Source organism: Mercenaria mercenaria, chromosome 9, assembly GCF_021730395.1.
Source record: "Mercenaria mercenaria strain notata chromosome 9, MADL_Memer_1, whole genome shotgun sequence".
In the NCBI taxonomy this organism is placed as follows: Eukaryota; Metazoa; Mollusca; class Bivalvia; order Venerida; family Veneridae; genus Mercenaria; species Mercenaria mercenaria.
Genome location: NC_069369.1, coordinates 7,697,241 through 7,719,747, shown reverse-complemented (window position 1 = coordinate 7,719,747; position 22,507 = coordinate 7,697,241). Strand labels below are relative to the sequence as shown.

At 32.8% G+C, this 22,507-nt stretch overlaps 1 protein-coding gene across 4 annotated transcripts in view; it reads left to right on the top strand.

Annotated features, from left to right (window-relative positions):
- Positions 1-22,507, top strand: part of LOC123547673 (fibroblast growth factor receptor-like 1) — a 100,041-nt gene that overhangs the window by 6,376 nt on the left and 71,158 nt on the right. For 2 of the 4 annotated variants that reach the window (XM_053550788.1, XM_053550785.1), the window contains exons 1-2: positions 13,168-14,282; positions 14,659-14,745. In XM_053550788.1, coding sequence (XP_053406763.1) covers positions 14,676-14,745 — 70 coding nt within the window. In that variant the 5' untranslated portion in view covers positions 13,168-14,282; positions 14,659-14,675. Of the gene's footprint in view, positions 1-1,211; positions 1,506-13,167; positions 14,283-14,658; positions 14,746-22,507 lie in introns of those variants that run through there. The other 2 variants (XM_053550787.1, XM_053550786.1) reach the window with 2 other exon arrangements.

Genomic DNA, 22,507 nt, shown 5'->3' with positions numbered 1-22,507 from the left:
ACGCGAAAGTCATGTTTGTCTGTAATATTTAATTAAAAAACCCGCAAAATCTGGTAAATTATCTATGCACATAAACACAAATTTTACTGTTTGTACGTACAATCATTTCGATGTCTCAATTCAATAAAGACTATGTTTATTACCCGTTTAACACCATCTAACTTCCATAAAACTCCCGTGTTTGACAGTCTCTTACAAATAACCCTTAACGCGGCAATGATGAGGCCACGCGACACCATAAAGACACGGGTTTATTTACGAGCTTCGGCGGTGAAGTCTGTGAAAGGGAGATAAGCTCAGATCGGTAGTATAAACACTAAACCTTGTATACTGAGGTGGTGTTTTACGGCTCCTAATAATGCATTACTGCCGCTGTAAACAACTGAAAGTGATCCATTCACATTTTATGGTAAATAATTTAGTTTCTCCAATATTGGTTAAATTGCATCGTGTCAAAGTGGCTGCAGACATATGAATTATTGCAACATGGTTCTGCGATGGGATTTTTCCACAAATATTTAAAAGCGATTTCCCATTATTATATTAGCCCTCAGTCTGAAGACAAAAGCAACAACGTTGAATACGATAACATTAAAAGTTTTCCTCTTACATGAAATAAAACGTAATATGAATTCTTATAAACTTGATATTTGAACTTGTATTTCATGTCCAAATATTGAAAAATCTTAATAATCATTGTCATTATAATAATACAGAACTTTGAAGATGATCATATAAAACCTTTGCACTTATGCCTCTTGTTTGTTTTCCAGCGCCGTATCTTACATAAAAACTATGTTGTACCCCTCTTTCGTCTGCTATAGAATTATTCATTTCAAAAAATGGAGTCTTGAATATTTCAGCTTATACTAAATCTGTATCAATACATAGAATTTTACTGAAGACCTGTTATTGATTAAAACCTACAAAGAATTCAATCAAATTGACCAAAACAGCCCAACGGTGCAAAATTCTTCGTTCTAAATGACCATCAAAACACCGCTAAAACATGTAAGATAATATATGCGACATAAAAGCTATGCTAATTTATACCAGTTGTCATAAAATAAATCCCTAATGAAATTTTCGTGTTCCCGATAAGCCAAGTGTTTATTTTGGAGTACATATTTTTGTGACGCGACCCAGTTCTGTCCTCGTATCTCCTCTAGTGTTCAAATATCACCATAAAGAGTTGTTGAGTGTGTGCAAACCTTGGCTAAAGTTTAAACCGGCACTCTAGATAAATAAAAATTAAATCCACATTTCTTGCATAATGTTGTTTACTTTTCTAATGGGTTACAATGAGTTTTGAATGAAAACGATCTTGAAGTGCATCTGAATTGGAGTGTTTAATAAATCTCACTTAATAATTAGCAAATAGACCATTAGAAGATATTATATGAAAGATGCAATGTCATAAGTATAAGTGTTCCACCTGGAGAAATAACGAGATTATTACGCTACTTTTTCATATTGATGTGATTTTACATTCTGTACGTTAACAAGTAAGTGTAAATTTTTCCCTTACGATTGTTTCACTTTTGGTTTAATTCATTGTGTTTTCCTGTATTTTTGTTTGCTCCTTGGATCGGACGTAGGTTTCTGTTTTGTTTAGGATCGTTTGGGATCTCGTGCAGGAGGGCGAGAGGATTGTTTCATGCAGTATCAGTATGCTGTTTCTATAGCAAACTTGAAGTTGCGTGGATTAAAAGATATAATTCCGAAACTAAGATGAAACATGTGGTCCACTAGAAAAGGTGTAATATAAGTTTGTTGTAGTCGTTGTATATAGATATTGCTACTAGTAATCTTTCTTTCTATTCACCGCAGTGGCTGGTCGTATCTTAATATTTTTACGATGATGTTACCAAAAAGACATTTATTCTGAAAATGCATTTCTCTGTATTGGTATGTTGGTGCATTCCTGACGTCTTATCGAACCAACACAAGAATACATTGTCAGAAATCGTTTCCATTTTGATAAGTAATGGAAAGTTATCTTGTACCATATCGTATATCTTGCCTGAATTTTCGTAAAAAGTGCTACCTAAAGTTTCACTGACGTCTGGTAAGATATCACATATGAGGATCGTAGTAAGTTCTAAAGTGCAGCTATCACTTCCTTGTCTTTTCCTGGCCCGTGTAATGTCAGGATATCGAGATATTAAACAGTGCACCCTGGGTGATGAAGCATGTTTCCTAATTTCAAAACGACTGCTGTAAATTGCGTCTTTGATCAATGAAGTCCTGTTTTATATCATTTTTATATAGAATCATCGTTTTCTGAAGATGATGGTGCAGTATACGCCTTCATTAAATTTTCAACGTAATGTAGAAAAACTAATTTTAAGCATAAAACAACATTTAAATGTAAAGCATCATCACGAATTCCCACCAGTTAAAATGTTATTGCTGCTGTCTTTAAAATAAACAGAGTTCATAAAACATACGTTTTTGGCTTTTTGTTACTCATTCATAGATAAAGGTAATGTGTAAATAAACTCTTATCGTCTTGCAAACAATATTTGCTGCCTACATTTCATAATAAAAATGATAATTCGTAATAAAAAGCTTGCATTTTACTGAAGTAAAATAAAATTAAAATTGGTAAAGTAAATAACTGCAGACATTTTAATCACAAAGGAAAAGAAGCAATGTTTGTGTAGTACTTGTGCTTAGTTTTACATATTCGTTTAAAAGATTTAGGGGCCTAAGTTTAATATAAAGACATAAACATAAAACAATGCCAATAGCCACAAACTAACTAGATGAGAGTATGATGTGTTTTCGCCGGTGCTGGTAAAACCGCATCCTACATCCGTGGAGGAGACTCTCTTGCTGTAAACGACCTACGACGAACTATATTTATTTAGTAGATTCTTGCATTAATTATTGTTTTATATAAAATCGAATAAAAGCAGATACCATGATAGTTTCTCTTTGTTCCTAGTAGTATATTTCCCCATTTTTTTTAAAAAAAAGTGTGATTTTGCGTTAAAATACATAATCTAAAGTGTATATAAAATAAACGTTTAAGTTCACTTGATGATTTTAAATTACTTTAGGTAGGATAGTACATCTAAAGCTGCATTTCATAGAAATTAAATTTCGCTCCAGAAAAATATTTTTCTGTTTGTATTGAAGCAGCGAAAACAATACCGTAAGAAACCGAGACAGAAACCAACGATTCTGTTGAAAAAGAATTCATACATACATGGTTAAATTACCTTATTATCTTACCGAAATCTCGAAACTACTGCCTGTGGTCGCCATTGTTGATTGTTTTTTTTTTTTTTTGTTTTTATATATATATATATATATATATATATATATATATATATATATATATATATTATGCCATAAAACAGTTATGATGTTTTTGCACTTATCTGATGGTTTCATTCCGTATTATATTTCAAAGTTATAATATTTTTCTTTCGGCTTAACTGTCTAGTTTGTTTTGTTTGTTTGTATATTTGTTTATTTATTTTTTGTTCGTTTTTTTTTTCTTGAAATAAGAAGAAAATATTGCCGTACTGAGGACAAATATTTTGTGAAAAGCTATAGGCCTGGTATATTTCTATGTAAACCAGAATGCCAATCATCAATGTGAGTTGGATGCAAAGTCGTTTGAAATTAAATAAATATTCCATCATAGACTAGGAAACAGAACACCTAAAGCAATTAAGGTAATTTATATATTTATTAACACCGTTCTCAAAACCTTTTACATCGCTGAAAGAGTTCTTACTCTAGCTGAAAATCTTGTCGTTGCTTATGCTAAAACATTACTGGTATATTTGTAACTTACATTAATAAGTACATCACAATCTCTCATTTGATATTTAATTACTGAATTACAGAAGTTATTTCCGTGACCTTTTGTTATTCTAGAGCGACAGACCATTCGTTACATGATTTTTTGTGCGGACTCTAACATCTTTCATCATGTATGCATTTCATAAGCGAGCGTAACAAAATTTTGCATTTTTGCATGTCAATTGAATTATATTTAGACTTATCAAATTATAAGTTGTGGTTTATTACTATAAGCCAAATACGTGAAATAAATCAATTAAAGTATGCCATTACGTGTGCATTTGGCAGGGATAACTTTTGTTTACACTTGGGACAATTAGGTCGAACCTTCGGTGGATATAGATGGTAAATAGGAATGAAGAGTAGGGATTTCTACACAATCTGCCCGGTAATATTTGCCACTGACCGTGCTCAACACAGTTCCTTTTAACATTTACCCTGCTTAATTTCTGAAATAAACTGGTTCATCATTCATTTTGAGCAGTACCAGTTATTATTCACTGACTGAATAGCGAACAGTGCAGACCATGATCAGCCTGCATGGAGGTGCATGTTGATCTTGGTCTGCATTGGACGCATAGGCAGATTCACTTGCCGCCAGCAGGCTGAACGTTAAGTAATCTTGTCTTTTTTGTTTACTTTGTCGTGTATATATCTGTTTTATACACCAACCAAACATTCGCTACTGCGGGCTGGCTTCTTCGTGTGGAAGTGTCTATATTTTATTTTTGTGTCCTTGTGGCGGTTTTAGTTTGGCTTCTTGTTCAGAATGAAACGCAAACAGTACATTATTATACTGCATTTCATATTTTGCAATTCTATCTTTTTCCTGTATTCATTAGTCATATATTTTCCTTAAGGTTTTCTTGTGTTTTGCAGTGTATAGCCATTACCCGTGCCATCTTTTATTTATTTTTTTTTTTGCCTCTGTAATGTCATTTTTCATCATTATCTCTGTCTAATGTATTTTTCCACTATCTTACTATCTGTGGTCTTGTGAGCACGGCGACATTGTCAAGCTCTCGTATCGTAGTTCATCTTATAAACAAATCATACACGTGTTGTTGGGTTAGTGCGTCCATTGTCATGGTAATTCGTGAAGTTGTTCTACATCATTCGTATTCATATTATACATTATCCGTGAATAGAATGATTTTATAAGAAGACTGCAAAAGCGTCTGAGCCTTTTATGTTGAGATTTTAAATGGGATCTTTATCAAACTTTTTGATTTGATTTATTTGACTTTTGCCCGATAAAGAGATGTGTTTCGGGAGTGTTATTTAAATCATTCTGCTTAATTACTAGATTGTAATTAATGATATTCTGATGCAAGAAATCAAATAAATGCGTCCTTATCAGTTAATTTACAAATACGCCTACAAACGAACAAAATGGGTCTTCACTGTGCAAGCGTGGTAGAAAACTTAATTTGCCAATTAAATAGGAAGACAGTAATATTGGTCCGGGGATAGCTATATTGGTCTGGTTACAAGGTCAGAAGATAGTAATATTGGTCCGGGGATAGCTATATTGGTCTGGTTACAAGGTCAGAAGATAATGATATTGACCCTGGTGACGTACTCGGAAGAAAGCTATACTGGTCTGAGTGATATTGATCTGACAACTCAGACGAAAGCTATATCGATCTGGGTGATATTGATCTGGATGACAACTCGAAAGAAAGCTATATTGGTCTGGGTGATATTGATCTGACAACTCGGAAGAAAGCTGTATTGATCTGGGTGACAACTCGGAAGAAAGCTATATTGGTCTGGGTGATATTGATCTGATAACTCGGAAAAAAGCTAAATTGATCTGGGTGACAACTCGGAAGAAAGCTATACTGGTCTGGGTGACAACTCGGAAGAAAGCTATATTAATCTGGGTGACAACTCGGAAGAAAGCTATATTGATCTGGGTGACAACTCGGAAGAAAGCTATATTGATCTGGGTGACAACTCGGAAGAAAGCTATATTGGTCTGGGTGATATTGATCTGGGTGACAACTCGGGAGAAAGCTATATTGATCTGGGCGACAACTTGGAAGAAAGCTATATTAGTCTGGATGATATTGATCTGGGTGACAACTCGGAAGAAAGCTATATTGGTCTGGGCGACAACTCGGAAGAAAGCTATATTGATCTGGGTAAAAACTCGGAAGATCGCTATATTTATCCGGGTGTCATGCAAGGGAGAAAGCTATATTGATCCGGGTGACATATTCGGAAGATAGCTATATTGATTCGGTTGTCATGTCTGGAAGAAAGATATATTGATCCGGGTGACATACTCGGAAGATAGCTACATTGGTCTGGGCGACAACTCGGAAGAAAGCTATATTGATCTGGGTAAAAACTCGGAAGATCGCTATATTTATCCGGGTGTCATGCAAGGGAGAAAGCTATATTGATCCGGGTGACATATTCGGAAGATAGCTATATTGATTCGGTTGTCATGTCTGGAAGAAAGCTATATTGATCCGGGTGGCATACTCGGAAGATAGCTACATTTATCCGGGTGTCATGCAAGAGAGAAAGCTATATTGATCCGGGTGACAAATTCGAAAGATAACTATATTGATCCGGGTGCCATGTATGAAAGAAAGCTATATTGATCCGGGTGACGTACTCGGAAGATAGCTAGGTGACATGCTTGGGAGATAAGTATATTAGCCCGGTGATATTCTCAAAATAGCGATACTGGCTGGGTGGCACAATGCATTAAAATGCCCCCAAAAATACATGGTTACAGGACAGTATTTCCAGTCAGCAGAGACAAGAATTTGCAATTGTGTATATTCACAATTTTTGAACAGTAAATGGAGTGTTATAGAAACGTGTATGTCTAAATTCGAATTCTATTGTTTTGAATGTTGACACCTGTTGCACTTAAAGCTACCCCTACCCGCACAAGTAAGAAATTTTAAAATACGTGTGTCATTGTGGCATTGGAGAATCGGAATTCATTGAGACAGAGACACGAGTCGGCGGTCAGAACAAGTTCTATTTATACAGGTGATACAAGGAGACAGTGCCATGATAGTCGCAATTTAAACAAAAAGTGTGCGAAGATAATTATATAAGTGGTTTGCATATAACGGAAATGACATGAATAATTAAACGAGTTATTAAATATTACATATCTATAAAGATCAGGAGCTTTACTAAGAATGCTTGGCGAACTTATGTTAATTTATTCGTGTGGAGACATAGATATGTTATATATGCATGTAATTATAACGTGTTAAATATGAAAGTTAGTTCTATATTACTGCATAAAGTATATTTAAAATGAAATATATATGTATTTTGTTCTAATATCAATGTGTTCTATGCTATATCCACCCAGGTATTTCTATCATATTTTGAAAAAAAAAATCTACAAGAACATCATTCTGAAGGATACCGAGCAAAAAAATTAGCACACTCGGTTTGAATGTGTATGTTCATGAAAGGTATTGAGATGTACAGCACCAGTTACGAACCTTACCACCGGCTTAAGCGATATTCTTTTAACAACAACATTGAATGGACACGACACGGAATCAAAATACGGTGTGATGACATGCGCATTATAGCACCCTGAAAGTTGATCATTACAAAAAAAAACAAAAAAACAAAAAAAAAAAACAAGGTAAAGACAAGGATGTACAACTGGGGATCGGAAAGTGTATTGATATGTAATATACAAGGTAATATCTAAACAGTTGGCTTTGAAGTAGATTAAAATCTGTCTGAACTTCTGTTCATACGTCTTACTTTGGCGATACGCCTTGATGTCAAATATATGAAAAATGCAAATTCAAAGAAACAAAGGCTTTGGTTGACTTGATGCCTAAATAACTTGTTCAGACCACACAGTGGCTCTACACTTTCTTTAAAGCTGTTTGGAAGTTTATTGATATGTACACGGAAATAAGAAACAAATAAATCACTGAACAAACGGTATCGTCATGGAGAGAAATGTCAGCAAGAAGAAAAAAGAACGTTTGTAAACAGCATTACAATAAGCACAAGAAGCCACACGGCGAAATAGCTAGGTGCAATTTATACATGTGCCACGATATGATACGATACGATACAATAAATGGCATGACATGATATTACACGATATGATATGATATGATAATGATATGATATTCACAAAAATAATTTGAGCTATGATGTAAAATGAGCTATGATATGGACAATTAATGCATGATATGCTATGATCCACCGAATGATATAATGTATATTTTGCTTGATATACTTTGAGCTATGGTATTATACGAGCTATGAAAGATGTGTTATATAGTTACAGCTATGATATGATTTCATTATTTGATTATCATTACATGATCATTAATATGATACATATATGATATCAAATGATCTATCAGATGATATGAAACATGTATTCGTATGATACGATATGAACTAATGATTACCATGATATGCCATTATCTGTAGTACTACTATGATATACAATCAAATGATCTATCAAATGGGACGATCAATGGGAAAATATGAGCCATCATGTGATATGGGCCATGATATGATCGGATCAGAAAGGATGTGTATCCGTTGTGGAAATTTAAACAGTAGATATCCACATCAATTTTCATAAAACATCCTTAAATGCATTAACATTTACGAGTGTTAAATGTTTGAATATTATAAATTCAGTATATAAAGATGATTGATGGACGCCTTTGATTTATCATGATCATACTTCTTGAATATATTTACATTTTTACTTTGATCTTCCGCTGTGTCCAGAACAATTAACCTATTGTAGCAGCTATGCATATTCAGGCTGCTCTCACAAATTAAAATTTTATTAGTGCAAATGTTTAAATTCGTGTTTTTTTTTTTTTTTTTTTTTTTTTTCGTTCCTTTGAAGAAGTATTGGAATTTAGGTTAAGTATAGATAGATTATCTAAACACTAATTTGACAAAACTTTTCTTTCACTTCTGTTTTAACTTTGTTTTTAAATATGTAATTTTTTTTTTATTTCAAATGCTAATTTGGTAGGGTGCCGCTGTTTACCGTGTTATGATAATGTTTGGTTGTGTTATGGTAGGAGCATAATAGTAGACGAAGATTAAATGAAAATAAGTTTACGCGACAGGCAACAAAACGCATACACGATTACGAAAATTTCTTTCACATGATTAGTTCGTATCCAGATTTATGTTAAAAAAACTGACAACAGGACTTTATTCACTTTCTTTGTTATATTTACTAGCAAATGTTTACCAGCAAAATGTTCAGCAAATATTTACCGGAATGCTTTCGGCATACCTCCAGAATTATGCATCTATTATAAGTAAGGAAGTACAAGTGCTCTATTAGCTGTTTATAGTACGTATTTTACAATGAAAACACTGTTAATTAAGCATTAGTGACCCCATTTACTGACATTCTCTGAGTTTTTTATGTAGAGCATGGTACTTCCGTTCTCTGATGGACATAATATTATGGAGTGGTTTGTTTTTTTTTCTGAGTTTAGTAAATACAGTTTTCAAATGTATATTTTAATAAACTAAATCCATCATTTTGTTTTACTTTGCTCAAGTCACTTTTTAAGTCGATTTCGAAGAAAAGCAGATAAAATGTATGTAAGAACATTATCTAACAGGTACTGTAAAATAGTTAAAATTTAATAGCTGACATATTATAATGATTATTTTTGTTATTCTTATTGTAACTATTGTTGATGACTTGATAAAAAAACCTAAACTAAATGTATCTCCTAATTTGCAAAACCTTCGTTAATTAAGCATAAGTCTAAAAAATGTAATTATTGTGCATATGGTTCACAAAATAGAGGTTATTTTTCGGAAGTATATCTCCATTTTTTTAATGTTCTGTGTGAGTTGTGTAATTTCTCCATGATTCATGTTCAGTAAATGCATGGGTCATCAATCACAGTGAATTGTCTCGTATCAAAATCCCTGTTTGATTGATGATTAATTGAAACAAACGTAGCGACGAAGAAACTGCATCACTACATAGAACAAATAAAATATATACAAACAAATGGTGGTTGCTTAAGCTAACATCTTCATAAAAGTTATACCGAAAGCATGTTTTGTTTATTTTCAAGAAACCAAAACAATACAGAGATTAAACGAACTTATATACAGAAATGATACTTGTGGTTTGTTTTGCATCCAGACTGATATATTTTCTAAATAAATAGTTTATATGATTCACATCGTTTTAGAAACCTGACAAAAAAATCCAACTTCCTATATTTGTCATAGTGCAACTGAGTCGAAAGGGAAAACAACAGAGGCATGCACAAAAAGAAAAATTGAGCCGCGCCATGCGAAAACCAACATAGTGCATTTGCGACCAGCATGGCTAGACTGTTGTTACATCAGTGGCACTGAAAATGATAATTTGAGCCGCACCATGAGAAAACCAACATAGCGCATTTGCGACCAGCATGGATCCAGACCAGGCTGCGCATCCATGCTGTTCGCTAACGGTTTCTCTAATTGTAATAGGCTTTGAAAGCGAACAGCACGGATCCATGCTGGTCGCAAATGCACTATGTTGGTTTTCCCATGGTGCGGCTCATATTATCATTTTCAGTGCCACTGATGTAAGAACAGTCTAGCCCTGGCTAAAATACGTTCTATCCCATTCTCTATTGTTGAATTAGGATAAAGATCGTAAAAAGACTAAATTAAAAGTTTGGTTATTTCTATTATAGAACATTTTATAACATAAAAGTCTTTTGAAGATTTGACCTAGTTGAAAGAGTGTTCACATTTTATAATGAGTTCATGATACCATTATTAACAATACAGAAATGGGGATAAAGTATATATAAGAGCTGATTACTCAAGTGTTTCGTAAGCAAAAAGCGGCTGATTGCATTCAAGATACAAGTCTTTATCTTGGAGTTTCTAGAGGGTTTGAGAGGCATTGCAGAAATGGCTTACGTTTTACAGCTTTTAAAGTATTGTTTAGTCTCAAGTGTCTAGGTCCACATTGAAATAAAGATAGGTAAGAGGTCTGAAGGTTTTTGAAATTTGCTCTGATATAATGCACTAGATTATAATAAAATTATGTTGCAGTTTGATGTAAAATTTTAATAATTTTAGATTTCAATATGATTGCTACTATTATCGGTATTTAATATGTTGAATAGCTAGATTTTGTTTTTTATTTTTCGTTCATGAAATAAAACAGACGTAAATGGAACTGAATTTTCTCTTTTGCATAATACATTCGAGCCGTGCCATGGGAAAACCAACATAGTGGCTTTGCGACCAGCATGGATCCAGACCAGCCTGCGCATCCGCGCAGTCTGGTCAGGATCCATGCTGTTCGCTAAAAGTTTCTCCAATTCCAATAGGCTTTAAAAGCGAACAGCATGGAGCCTGACCAGACTGCGCAGATGCGCAGGCTGGTCTGGATCCATGCTGGTCGCAAACCCACTATGTTGGTTTTCCCATGGCACGGCTCATTTTATATCAGGTAGTGATCATTTTTTGTTGGTATTCTTTTTTTTTTTCGCTTTTGTTTAAAGATATACTATGCCTATTATTTTATACCTCAAAATTTGAACACTAACTGCACTGTGTCTTTGCAAACATAGAATAATCGGGTTTATGTGTATAAACAGGACTGTGTGCAAGATAAAAATGATACATACTAATAAATGCATGTATAGAACAGTATGAATACCTTTATGTAATGCCTTAAAAAATGAAAGTTTTTTTAACAAATTTATGACATTTAGTTTTGCTTGCAGTTCTACATATACAGAGTGTGTACGTATATTATAAACAAGTTAAATATTGTTAGTTAAATCAATATCAAATGATAAATATTAGTGTAAGATGAGCACATATGGATAAGCATAGCGCATCTTTAAACATTTTTAGATATACAAAATGGTGACGTAGTAAAATGTCACTTTGATTAGTATTAAAGAGGTTAAAATGTTTAAAGGTACACTACGCTCTTCTTTTGTTGTCAAAATAATTGCGAATCGTATTCAATACTAAAACTGTCTGACGCAGTCCATTAAGCACAAAAGGAACAGAACAGAAAGTTTATTTAACAAATACACTTATAGGCACGTTGTTAAATTTACATACAGATATATATAATCATATTTTCAATGTCGCGAATTCAGATTAACTAAATTGTCAATATTATTGCATTACGTACGAAAAACTACCGCAAAAATATTTCCAGTAAAAAGATAGTGTGCTAAATAGAAAAGGAAGTAGTCAGTTAATGATTAATCCATCGTCCAAAATGGAGAATGAACTGAATAAAAGAGCAAGTGAGATATGTAATTCTGAGATACTTGGCTATACAGGAATTCCTCAATTATACAGCGATATATTTTCCCATTCTGCGAACGAGTATTCTTACAGATATGTGGCTAAAGTGTTCATTTAATCTTTTATTTCCGTTTCGTGTTTTCAAAAATTAAGTAAGATGGATTTAATCTTTGATTGTAGCAATAGTGTGAAGATAAACCGCCGTCATAGTTAATCATATTCTTTATACTTTAGAATGAAATGGTACTCGTCTCCGACGTCGTCTTATCACAAAAATGATAATTATATAATCTTTCGCGACGTTCTTGACGACTACGAAGTCTGTGAGAAGACATGTTTCACATTGAAATAGGTCCAGGTATTCAAGTCAGAAATCTTCATTTATGTAAAAGACACACAATTATTTCTTACATCAGTTAGCCACTGTTGCGAATAACAATCTGTTAATCTTTGCTTAAATAACGGCTTTATAAAGCATCGCACCCATTTTCAGCCACTGTATCACTTTGGTCGTATCAGATTGTTTAAACATTTGTTTGCTTCCTTGACATTAGTCATAATTCCCAAAATTTATACACTAATTAAATCGAAATTTTATGCCGCACATGTTTTGATTTTGATCATTTTCATTAGTGTATTTTTGTACGCTTCTTAACCAACCGGAGCAATAAAATGACATTATATCACAGAAGATGCATCTTTCTCTCCATTAATTTCATGTTCCATTTTGATTTTTATCGGTTTTTATTATATTAAATTGTTTTATATGCGACCGGTTAATTAGCGATAGCGAAGACATCGTTTGAAAAGCAAATGCTATTAGATGAGATGCGCTTCCTCTAGTATCGGATTCGGTTCAATCAAACATTGTGTTAGCCTTATCACAATTTTGTGCAAATATTCCAGTCACTTAGCTCATTTTGATAGCGATTCTAAATGCGTTTCCGTAACAAATGAGACAGGATTGCAATGCATCATCATATCATATTAATCTAACGACTAAATCACTTTCATACATTCGTTCTAAATCTCCGAATGCTATGAAAACGTTTTATCGCTTTCTGTTATATTGTCGGAAATGTTCGGACTTAAATACAAAAATCAAGAAAAACTCTATTAACTCAACAAATAGACACAAAGTAAAATAATTAAGAAAGGAAATGAAAGAACGGTGAGAGACACGACTGGATATAAAGACCGTTTCAAAACACTAGGCCAGAGATAGAACATTTTGCTCACGGTTCGCCGCGCTCGTCAATGTACTGTTGATGTAAGAGGGGAATTGATAGAGAGACGATATGAAGTAGGAAAGGGTTTAGATGAACAGTGTCGATGCTACTGGCTGGCTGACTAGACGTATTTGATAGTTAGCAAATGATTATAGCTGATTTATGACTGTTTTGTTGTTTGCTTACTTGTCATTGTTACATTTGGAAGTGATATTATTTGATGGCGTTGCGATGAAGTTTAACGGATTTTATAGATATTAAAATGGAATTATGGTATGAATAGTTGGAGTATGATGTAGGAATTCAGTACATGCAAGAAACGCATTAAGTAATGTATGACGATTAACTAATTGAAAAAAATGCGATCATTAGGAGAATATAATTACATGATTATATATTTTTATTTAATGCATTTATTTGATTTTCTGTGACTAGTTACGGATTGAGGAGCCGTATTATAATACGGTGTAAATTGTGGATAATTTCAACGATGTGGAGCTGAACTTGTATATGACGATATATTATCAGGGTGGATTGTAGCCCCATTTTTGTGTTACCACAAAGGAAAGACAAATGGGATAACATTTGAACTTTTGTCGTACTAAAGTGATAGTTAAACTTCAGATATGTGTTTACATCATTTCTTTGATAAGTAATACAAAGGGGAGATTCGTCCGTGTGTTTATTAAGATTTCTGTGTCTATGTAACTTGATTTTAGATAACAGAAACAAAAATTAATTAGAAAACTTCATGTATAAATTTGCTGACATTCGACAGAGATAAATTGAACAATTTTGTGTTAAATTTATGAAAGTTGATAGATTAAAATTGGATAACGTTATTTAAACTTTATCTGATATCAACTTGTTTTGGGTCAAAGTACAGTACTAAGTTTTATGAAATAATGTATTCAAAAAAGGATGTTATTTACATTCTACTGTGTAAGTATACCCTACGTTCTTTTATCATGCAAAATATCAGATGCGATATCAATCTTTAAATGTATGTAAAAACTGAGATATGTTCGACGATATTTAACACCAGTGAATCAGATATTTGAAGATGTTGTATATTTGATCAGTTGCAAAATCTTTTTATTAATACATGGTTAGCAATGTACTCCCAAATATCGCTCGATTCCGGTACCGAATTTATCCTTGTCCGTAAATTCGCGGGAAATTGTATGACACAGACTCCCGAGAGGATACTCTTCAATTACTGTCAAACTGAAAGTAGACTGTTTCCTTAAATATGATGCACTTTGAAATATCTAAAGGCTATATAAAAACTGTATTTTTGTATTTTTATCCATTGCAGAGTTGAAAACATCAGACATGTACAGAGGATATCTACACCTGAACTTGGCCCTGGTGTGTTTGCTTGTTGCCCTATGTTCAGCAGTGGGTAAGTCACTGTTAAATTTTAATTGGCCTTAATTATGATAATGTGTTTTAGAAAAATATGTCTGTTCTACAACTTAGATTTTCAAGAACTAATAGCTATATTAACTAAGAACAAATCCTGGCTAAAATATTAGCTGGCCAAGAAGATTGCATAATATCACAGGACAGTAAGACTCCAGAAGTCTTTAAGAGTCTATAATTATTATCATTCAAAATACCCCCTGTTACCTGGGATGATATTTTAATGAGTGTTTCAAATTTTATTGTTAATGGTCCTATTCTATGTAAATCTGTATGTTCTTTGAAACAGATTACAATTTGAACATTTCAAACTAATGAACCTAAAATATTTGAAATAATTATGTTAAAATTGTTACCTTTTTCTTTGCACTTGAATAACATTTAATTAGCCCTCATCATTTTGAAATTATACAACATAAGGACAGTTATTCAAGTGCATAGCAGGTTTTTTGTGTAATCTTATCTACCACAACTGATGTATTGTGCATTATATAAAATTTGATATTTACATTTGATACTTCTTAACAAATTAAGGTTATTAACTGTACAAAAAACTATGATGTCTGGTGCCTTTGCTCAAATTGATAAATCACTTTTTTTTCTATCCGTTATGTGCTTCTTTTGTACAGTAACTACTGACATAATTTGTTTTAATTTTTTTCTTGATTTTGTCATTTCTACCATTTAAAAGAGAATCTACAAAGTTAAATTTTCACATTAACTGGGCTATCATCAAATTTGTTTGAGAACTGTAAATCATTTTTTACCCCTTTGAAGAGTGTACAACTCTGAATAATTACAGGTACAGAAAGCCCAGTCTTTGTGCGATTATGAATAATTATACATTTTATGTGGTAGAGTTCCGCCCCCTTTATTGTAAATTCTTAAAGAGTGTAATTAGTGAAATGCTGGCTCCAGAATTATGACTGGTTATCATATTACAATTTATAGATCAAATGTACATAAAATTTCTTTATAAAAGATATTATTTTTGAAATCTTTCCGTTTAATAATATTAATCTGCAAATTGTTTAACACTTAGCCTGCTGGCAGCAAGTGCGACCAGTGCAGATCAAGATCAGCCTACGCAGCCTGCAGTCTAATCATGGTCTGCACTGTTCGCCATTCAGTCAGTATATTCTTGATAAGTGCCATTCAGTCAGTATATTCTTGATAAGCACCCCTTTTAACAGTTAATAGTACTGTCCAAATTGAAAGATGGACAAGTTCATTATAGAAATTTAGCAGGGTAAGGGTTAAAATCACAAGTGACAAAAAGTGTTGAGTTTTACAACATAGACCTAACATTGCTAAACTGTGCAGCACTTAAAAAAGACAGTTCAGATATAAGAAACATTTATAAGAATCCCTGTATTGCTAATTCTACACAACTGACAAAAGAAAAGAAAGAATTTTTGAATATCCGAATGTCTGTTTTCCTGTTTTAGTACTGTTTGATCCTGCGTAGTGTTAATTATCTCTCTTGTTTTATACATAAAGCATTTTCTAAATGTTTCAAATATAAGAAAATAGATTAACACACATTTTTCCCCTATGAAACTCACAGGAGCTCTTTAAATAAGCATGACATGAATTCTGCTAACTTTACACCATCATTACCCCATCTCTATACTGTTTACATTTAAATAATTACATATGTGTACCACGCATACCTCATAAATTTTCCCTGCCACTTTGGCGACTACCCCTAAGTAAATACATTAAGAGTTCAACCAATATCGTAAATTTGTATGTGTGTTTTCATTGACACTTTTTAGTAGACCCAGTTTTGTGTTTGAAGAAGATAAAACCTACAATTTGCTTATTTTTTGACACATATAAGATTTATCATTCTGATTTTATATGGTAGTAGAGTTTCTTATTGTAATTCTGCAATTTTTTTGGTTTTCATTAATTTTATCAATGTTAGGTTAATTGCCTAAGGCACACTAATAAATTAATTATGACAATATCAAGCTGTTTGTTGTTTTCATTTAAGGTTATGTAACTGTTTCTATCAGTGGTAAATATTTATTTAATTTTCTTTGACATTGTTTTGCTAGAGATAAACAACTGTATTACTTTGCTAGAAAAATAATAAGCAATCATGGCATACAGTGATTTTTTTTGCTATTTTTACTGTTATTTTCCCCCCATGCAAAAAATAGCTATATTTTCCCCTAAAATTGTTATATTTCCCCTTGGAATATAAAGAAAATGTTCCATAATATGCATAGTGTATAATTTTAGGAAAGGCAGTGTATATATATTTTTAAACCCTGAATTACCCCCATGTTGCTGTGTTACATTGTTTTTTCTCATCATGTGCCAAATTCATAACACATTGGTATCAGTTCCTGATACGTACACATTTTCATCCAGCTGAATTATGGGTCTTATTTGAGTTAAGAGAATTTTTTTTCTACAAATATATTTTATAAAACTTGATTGATTGAATTTTTTTATGCAAATACCCCCACACACGTTTAATCCATCAACCGCGGTTTATACTGATGTTTTAATAACTTGTATAAAACATCTTGTTCTCCATGATGCTATGTTTGTTTAAGGAGTAGAAGATTTAAATTCTCCACATTTATTAAGGGTATCAGATTTAAAATCTTTTATATTGAAGCAGTTTTGCATAAAGAGGAAAATTAAGAAGATTATGAAAAATCAGAGTAGATCCAATATTCTTTTTGAGAACGAAATGTTCAGTATGTCTCAAACACTTGATCAAATTATTTTTCCAAATGAGGTATGGTTCAGCTCAGATGATGTTTTGACCCTGGTTTCAATAATACCTATTCATGTAGTAGTGGATTAAAACGACAGACGAGTTCATAAATTGAAAATCTTTTGACGCTTGATTTATATTTCGGTTTCAATGGGTCCCCCTTCATTATTCTAAACAGAAGTACCGAGTTGCCCTGTGATCCAGTCTTTCTTATTTCAACAGATTTCCAAAATGTTATTTTTGAGTTCAGTGACTTTCCTTTAATTTTGAAAAGAACGGTGAATACATTGCGAACAACTTTTTGTGTTAATTGCTTTCATTCATTTATAAATGAAAAAAAGTTACTGACTCTAGTAGGAATCCTTCGGAGAATGTACTACAGAACTGTAGAGTGAAGCAGGCAGGTGGCTGCCTCTACTGGAAAAGGTAAAATTAAAGCAGCAATTTTGGTAACTTTTTTTTTCTAATAGGATTATACATAAATCCTACTCACTATCAGCACTTTATCGAAAAAGTATTAGTTAGGACACAGGTTATATAGGTATGTTCCCCAAAGTATTACAATAGAGGGCAAAAAGTACTTTGAACGATTTGTCAAATATTGTCAGGGGTACTGTATTAGTATTAATTACACTATTTAGAAAGACTTGGATCACTTTAGGAAAAAATTGTAACACTTGTATGAGTATATGAAAATATCGGTTACTTGATCCCATGTGTTACAAAACTTGAATAATTTGCCCAAGCCCTTATTTGTTCTTTTTTCAAACAATACGGCACGCCTGAACTTGAGGTGAAATTAGAAACCAAGATGTCCTCGCAATTTTTACACCAGAGCTCCCACGCCATTGTTCATCCAAATATTTCGGTGGAACTAATTATCGAGTCTCGCGTCTTTGTGGTCATGGGGTCGCGGGCAAATGATTCTTGTCAATGGTATAGGCTAGATAGTTTGCGATGTTCATTGTATCACCCTATATCATCGGCGAGATGGTTTTCAAGCCTTATTGTTCAAGACAGGGACCTTACATATCTTATCCAGATCATAATGTATTCTTCTTGTTGAGTTTCATGCAGTAAAGACACAATAGATTGATAAAGGTGATCGGGTAGCACTTTGTACAACATGAGTTCATCTAAATCAAAATCACTGCATGAACATATTGCCCTTTTGTAACAGTATACATATTGAAATGCCTGAACTAATGTGGTTTGCCTTTTTAGGCATATTTTTGTATAATTTGATGATTTTGTTGTCAGCGAAAAATTAGTTTTTCAATTTGGAAATAGTAGTGACAGTAATTGTCAGTGAAAAATGACAGTAAATATTGCATTTCATAAAATAAGTTCCTGTTATTACTATTTAAAACTTTTGTAAAGTTAATATGTGCATTTATCTTGCCTCCTACAAGTTTCTTGCATTTTTATTGGTCAATAGACGTCACGTGGAGACGGGATATATTCCATATCCTGCTAGTACATTCCAGATATGAATTTTGAATAATAAAACGGCTACTGCTTTGTAAATTTACAAAACATTAGATTATAGCATGTTGGCAAGATAAAATCGTTACACAGCTTGTTGGTGACAGGATACGGGATATACGCTGTCTCGAAAATCCACATCAGGCTCGAGCTTCGCTGTCGCCAGATATGGATTTTCTTGACAGCGTATATCCCGTATCCTGTCGCCAACAATCAGTGTAACTAATAATATTTCAGTTTAAAACAGCTGGTATTGTTTTAGCCCTTTTCAAAAAAGCAGTATTTTTTTTATTGGCAAGGTGAAAATGTTCATTTACATAACTATAATTTTTTAACAAAATATAATATTTTGTGAATTTATTTTTACACAGAATGTGGTGTACACATGATCATGTTGATACCTATATTTAAAACATTTTAAAAGATTTTTAAAGGTTATGAATAAATAGAGTCAAAATAGCTGACGCTTTTAACTGGCAGTTCTTTCATTCAGACATTATTTTACTCTCGGAACTATTTCAGTGACAACACGTTGGTTTTTGTAGGTAGCACTCTTAGCTTGTCCTATCAATTATAACAAAACCTGCTTCTCTGCGATCGCCTTCTCACATGTTTACATTAGTTTTATGTCTTTTGTACCATTTTGTCTAATTTTGTATTGTTTTTTTCCTGGCCTACTTGTTAACAAAAATTAACGCCCTGGGAACTGGAAAGTAATGAAAGAAATTAGCTGAAAGTCGTCAACTTGGAGCTGATATAGATCAACACAAAAATATGGTTCTTTTCAAATTGACAAAACCTTGGCAGCAGTATTTGTAATTTACAGGAATATCTAGTGAACATCTTTTTAACTTGTTTTCTTTCACTTTAAATGAAAATTCTTACATACTTTCATAACAGATAAGATAAACTGATTTTCTAGAAGGATGTCATGCACTGTTTTGTTTTTCATTAAAGGAGCTTATTCTGTATTTTTCTGTTTATATCGAATATTTTTCTTTGATTGTTATCATTTCTTTTCGTTAATTGAAAAAGCCGAGTGGTAGCATTTTTGCAGCAGACGTTTCTAGATCAATACAAATATTGCAAGAACTTTTGGCTATATACAAACTTTTACTTCTTTCAATAGTTTCTTGGCATGATACCTGACCTCTGAGAGTACAAACTTCATCAGGGACAGTTACAGAACTAAGATTCATACGTATCCTTACAGCATTCATTTGCATGTTCATTTTTTGTTTGTTTTTGAGTCTACATCCAGTTGTCTTATATTGAAGCATTCGAATCCCTTTCCCCACCCACTTAACTTCTTCCCTCAATGTGGACTTCTGGGATTATTGGCTGAAAGTTTACAACATTTAGGAAGCCCTTCACCAAGCGACATCTTGGATATACTTAGTTTCTTACTTACATAAAGTTCTTACACATAAAAGCCAAGTTACAGCGTAAAGTAACGTACATCTAAAATCTCATGCAGTTTTGCAAACATTTTTTGTCAGCTCCATAGATAATGACGGACATTTTTGTATAATTATAATGCAAAACGTACATTAATAATTTAGCACAAAGTAATAAAATGACTGCTAGATCTGTCTTCAATTTGAAGATCTGTCACAACATCATTACATAACTGTTTTCTTTTAAAAAGCATTCTTTGTACCATATGACAAGTAGTTTGCTAATTTAGCTCTTACCAAACAATGACATAAGTGTCATTTCATTTGCCTGGAGGAAGATTTTTAAAACAAAAAATGTGCTGTAATTGAATCTGTAATATATATGTAGGTATTTGACAAGAAAATATTGTTTTTTCTCAGTGACAATATTAATACTTGCCATGACAAGTCTAATGAGTCTATGTTACTAATTTTAGTGTATGAACAGTGTTATTTTGATAAAAGCTTAATGAAGCTTCAGATGAAATGTATATAGAGCTTGGTAAGAGATTAACTAAACAATAACTTGAAATTTAATGAGCATATCCTCCCCAGAGTAAACCAATATTAAACAGTTTAGAAAACTACAATGTGTTTATTGAACAGAGGTCATTGCTTTGAAGAGGTTTAATTAAAGTGACTAGGAATTTTATCTGGTGGGAAACAAAATAAGTATTAGACTATAATGTAGAGAGCTGTTGCTCTGGATGTCTGGTTAGTGGTTACTTAGTATTTTACTGCTGTAAATATGATTTTTAATTTGCTTTTCTTTCTGCTAAACTCTTGATTTATTAGTCTTGAATTAACTGCAGATTGTAAATTGTTTGATTTTTCATCAGCCACATCTTTGCTATAAAAATCAATTTCATTGGTGTAGTTAATGTGCCATTAAATGAAATTGGATGTCTATCTGTAAATTATTTTCTCATAAAAAGATTAGTACTGCCTTTCTGAATTTGTCATTTTATTTATTCACTCTTTAATTCATTTCTGATATCTGTTTGTTAGGGTGATACAGTTAGAAAAAAGATAATTCAAGTATGCCAAAATCATAACTGCCTTGTCTGTTTATTGTATTTTAATGCACATGGAATAGTTCTGTGTTTTCAGAATAATGACAGCAATTAATTTTCTTTATTTTCTGGAAACTTATCAAAGATAAGATATAAATTTTATATAAAAAGATTGTCTGTTTAGATCTGGTATTCCACTCAAGAAGCTAGTTAAATCATTCCTGGAAGGATTACTGTTTATTCAGATACTGACATGCATGTTATATAAGTGCCCACACAGTTAGCTCAGAAGAGAGAGATCGGAAAACCATCAAACAAGGGGTTGTTGGTTCAGCATTCTAGTTATAATGATTGCATGACTCTTTACCAATTATCTACAGATGTATTTGATTTGTGACAAAGCATTATGCAAGGAAGTTTTGGAAGTCCTTATAGAGATAGCTAGTTTATTGTTTGCAGCCAAACATATGATCTATATTATGTTGGTTTTTGTACCGGAATAACATTTTTTGCAATGTTTCATTAATTTTGTGGAAACTTCAGTCCTTGAATTGTCATTTCATTAATTAAATCCTTCATTTATCCATGAATATTTTATAGGGCACAAAACTTGATAAACTTTTACTGCTCATTTAGAAACATAGCTGCTTGCAATTTTTCACTATGATATAATGGAAGAGGTTCGAAAAAGAAAACTCGATTAAGTAAGATGTCACTGCTGTAAAATAAGGAAGCATAAATGAAGGCGTGCACTAGAAAACCATATAGTGTTGTGCGACCATTGCTGATCCAGACCACTGCGCATCGCGCAGTTGGTCAGATCTGCTGTTCGCTTTTAAAGCTACTGCAATTAGAGGAAAAGCATTCAGAACAGCAATGGATCAGACTAAGTAAGCGGATGTCAGCTGTCTGGACCATGCTGTCCAAACACTATGTTGATTTCTAGGCACGCTCAAATACTGAACAGAAGGTTGCTCTGTCCGACTGGGGATTCAAATTAGTGAAAATTATTACAAAATTATGGTAGTTTTTTTTTAGATAATATGAGATAAGGTAGAGTTAATAAACTCA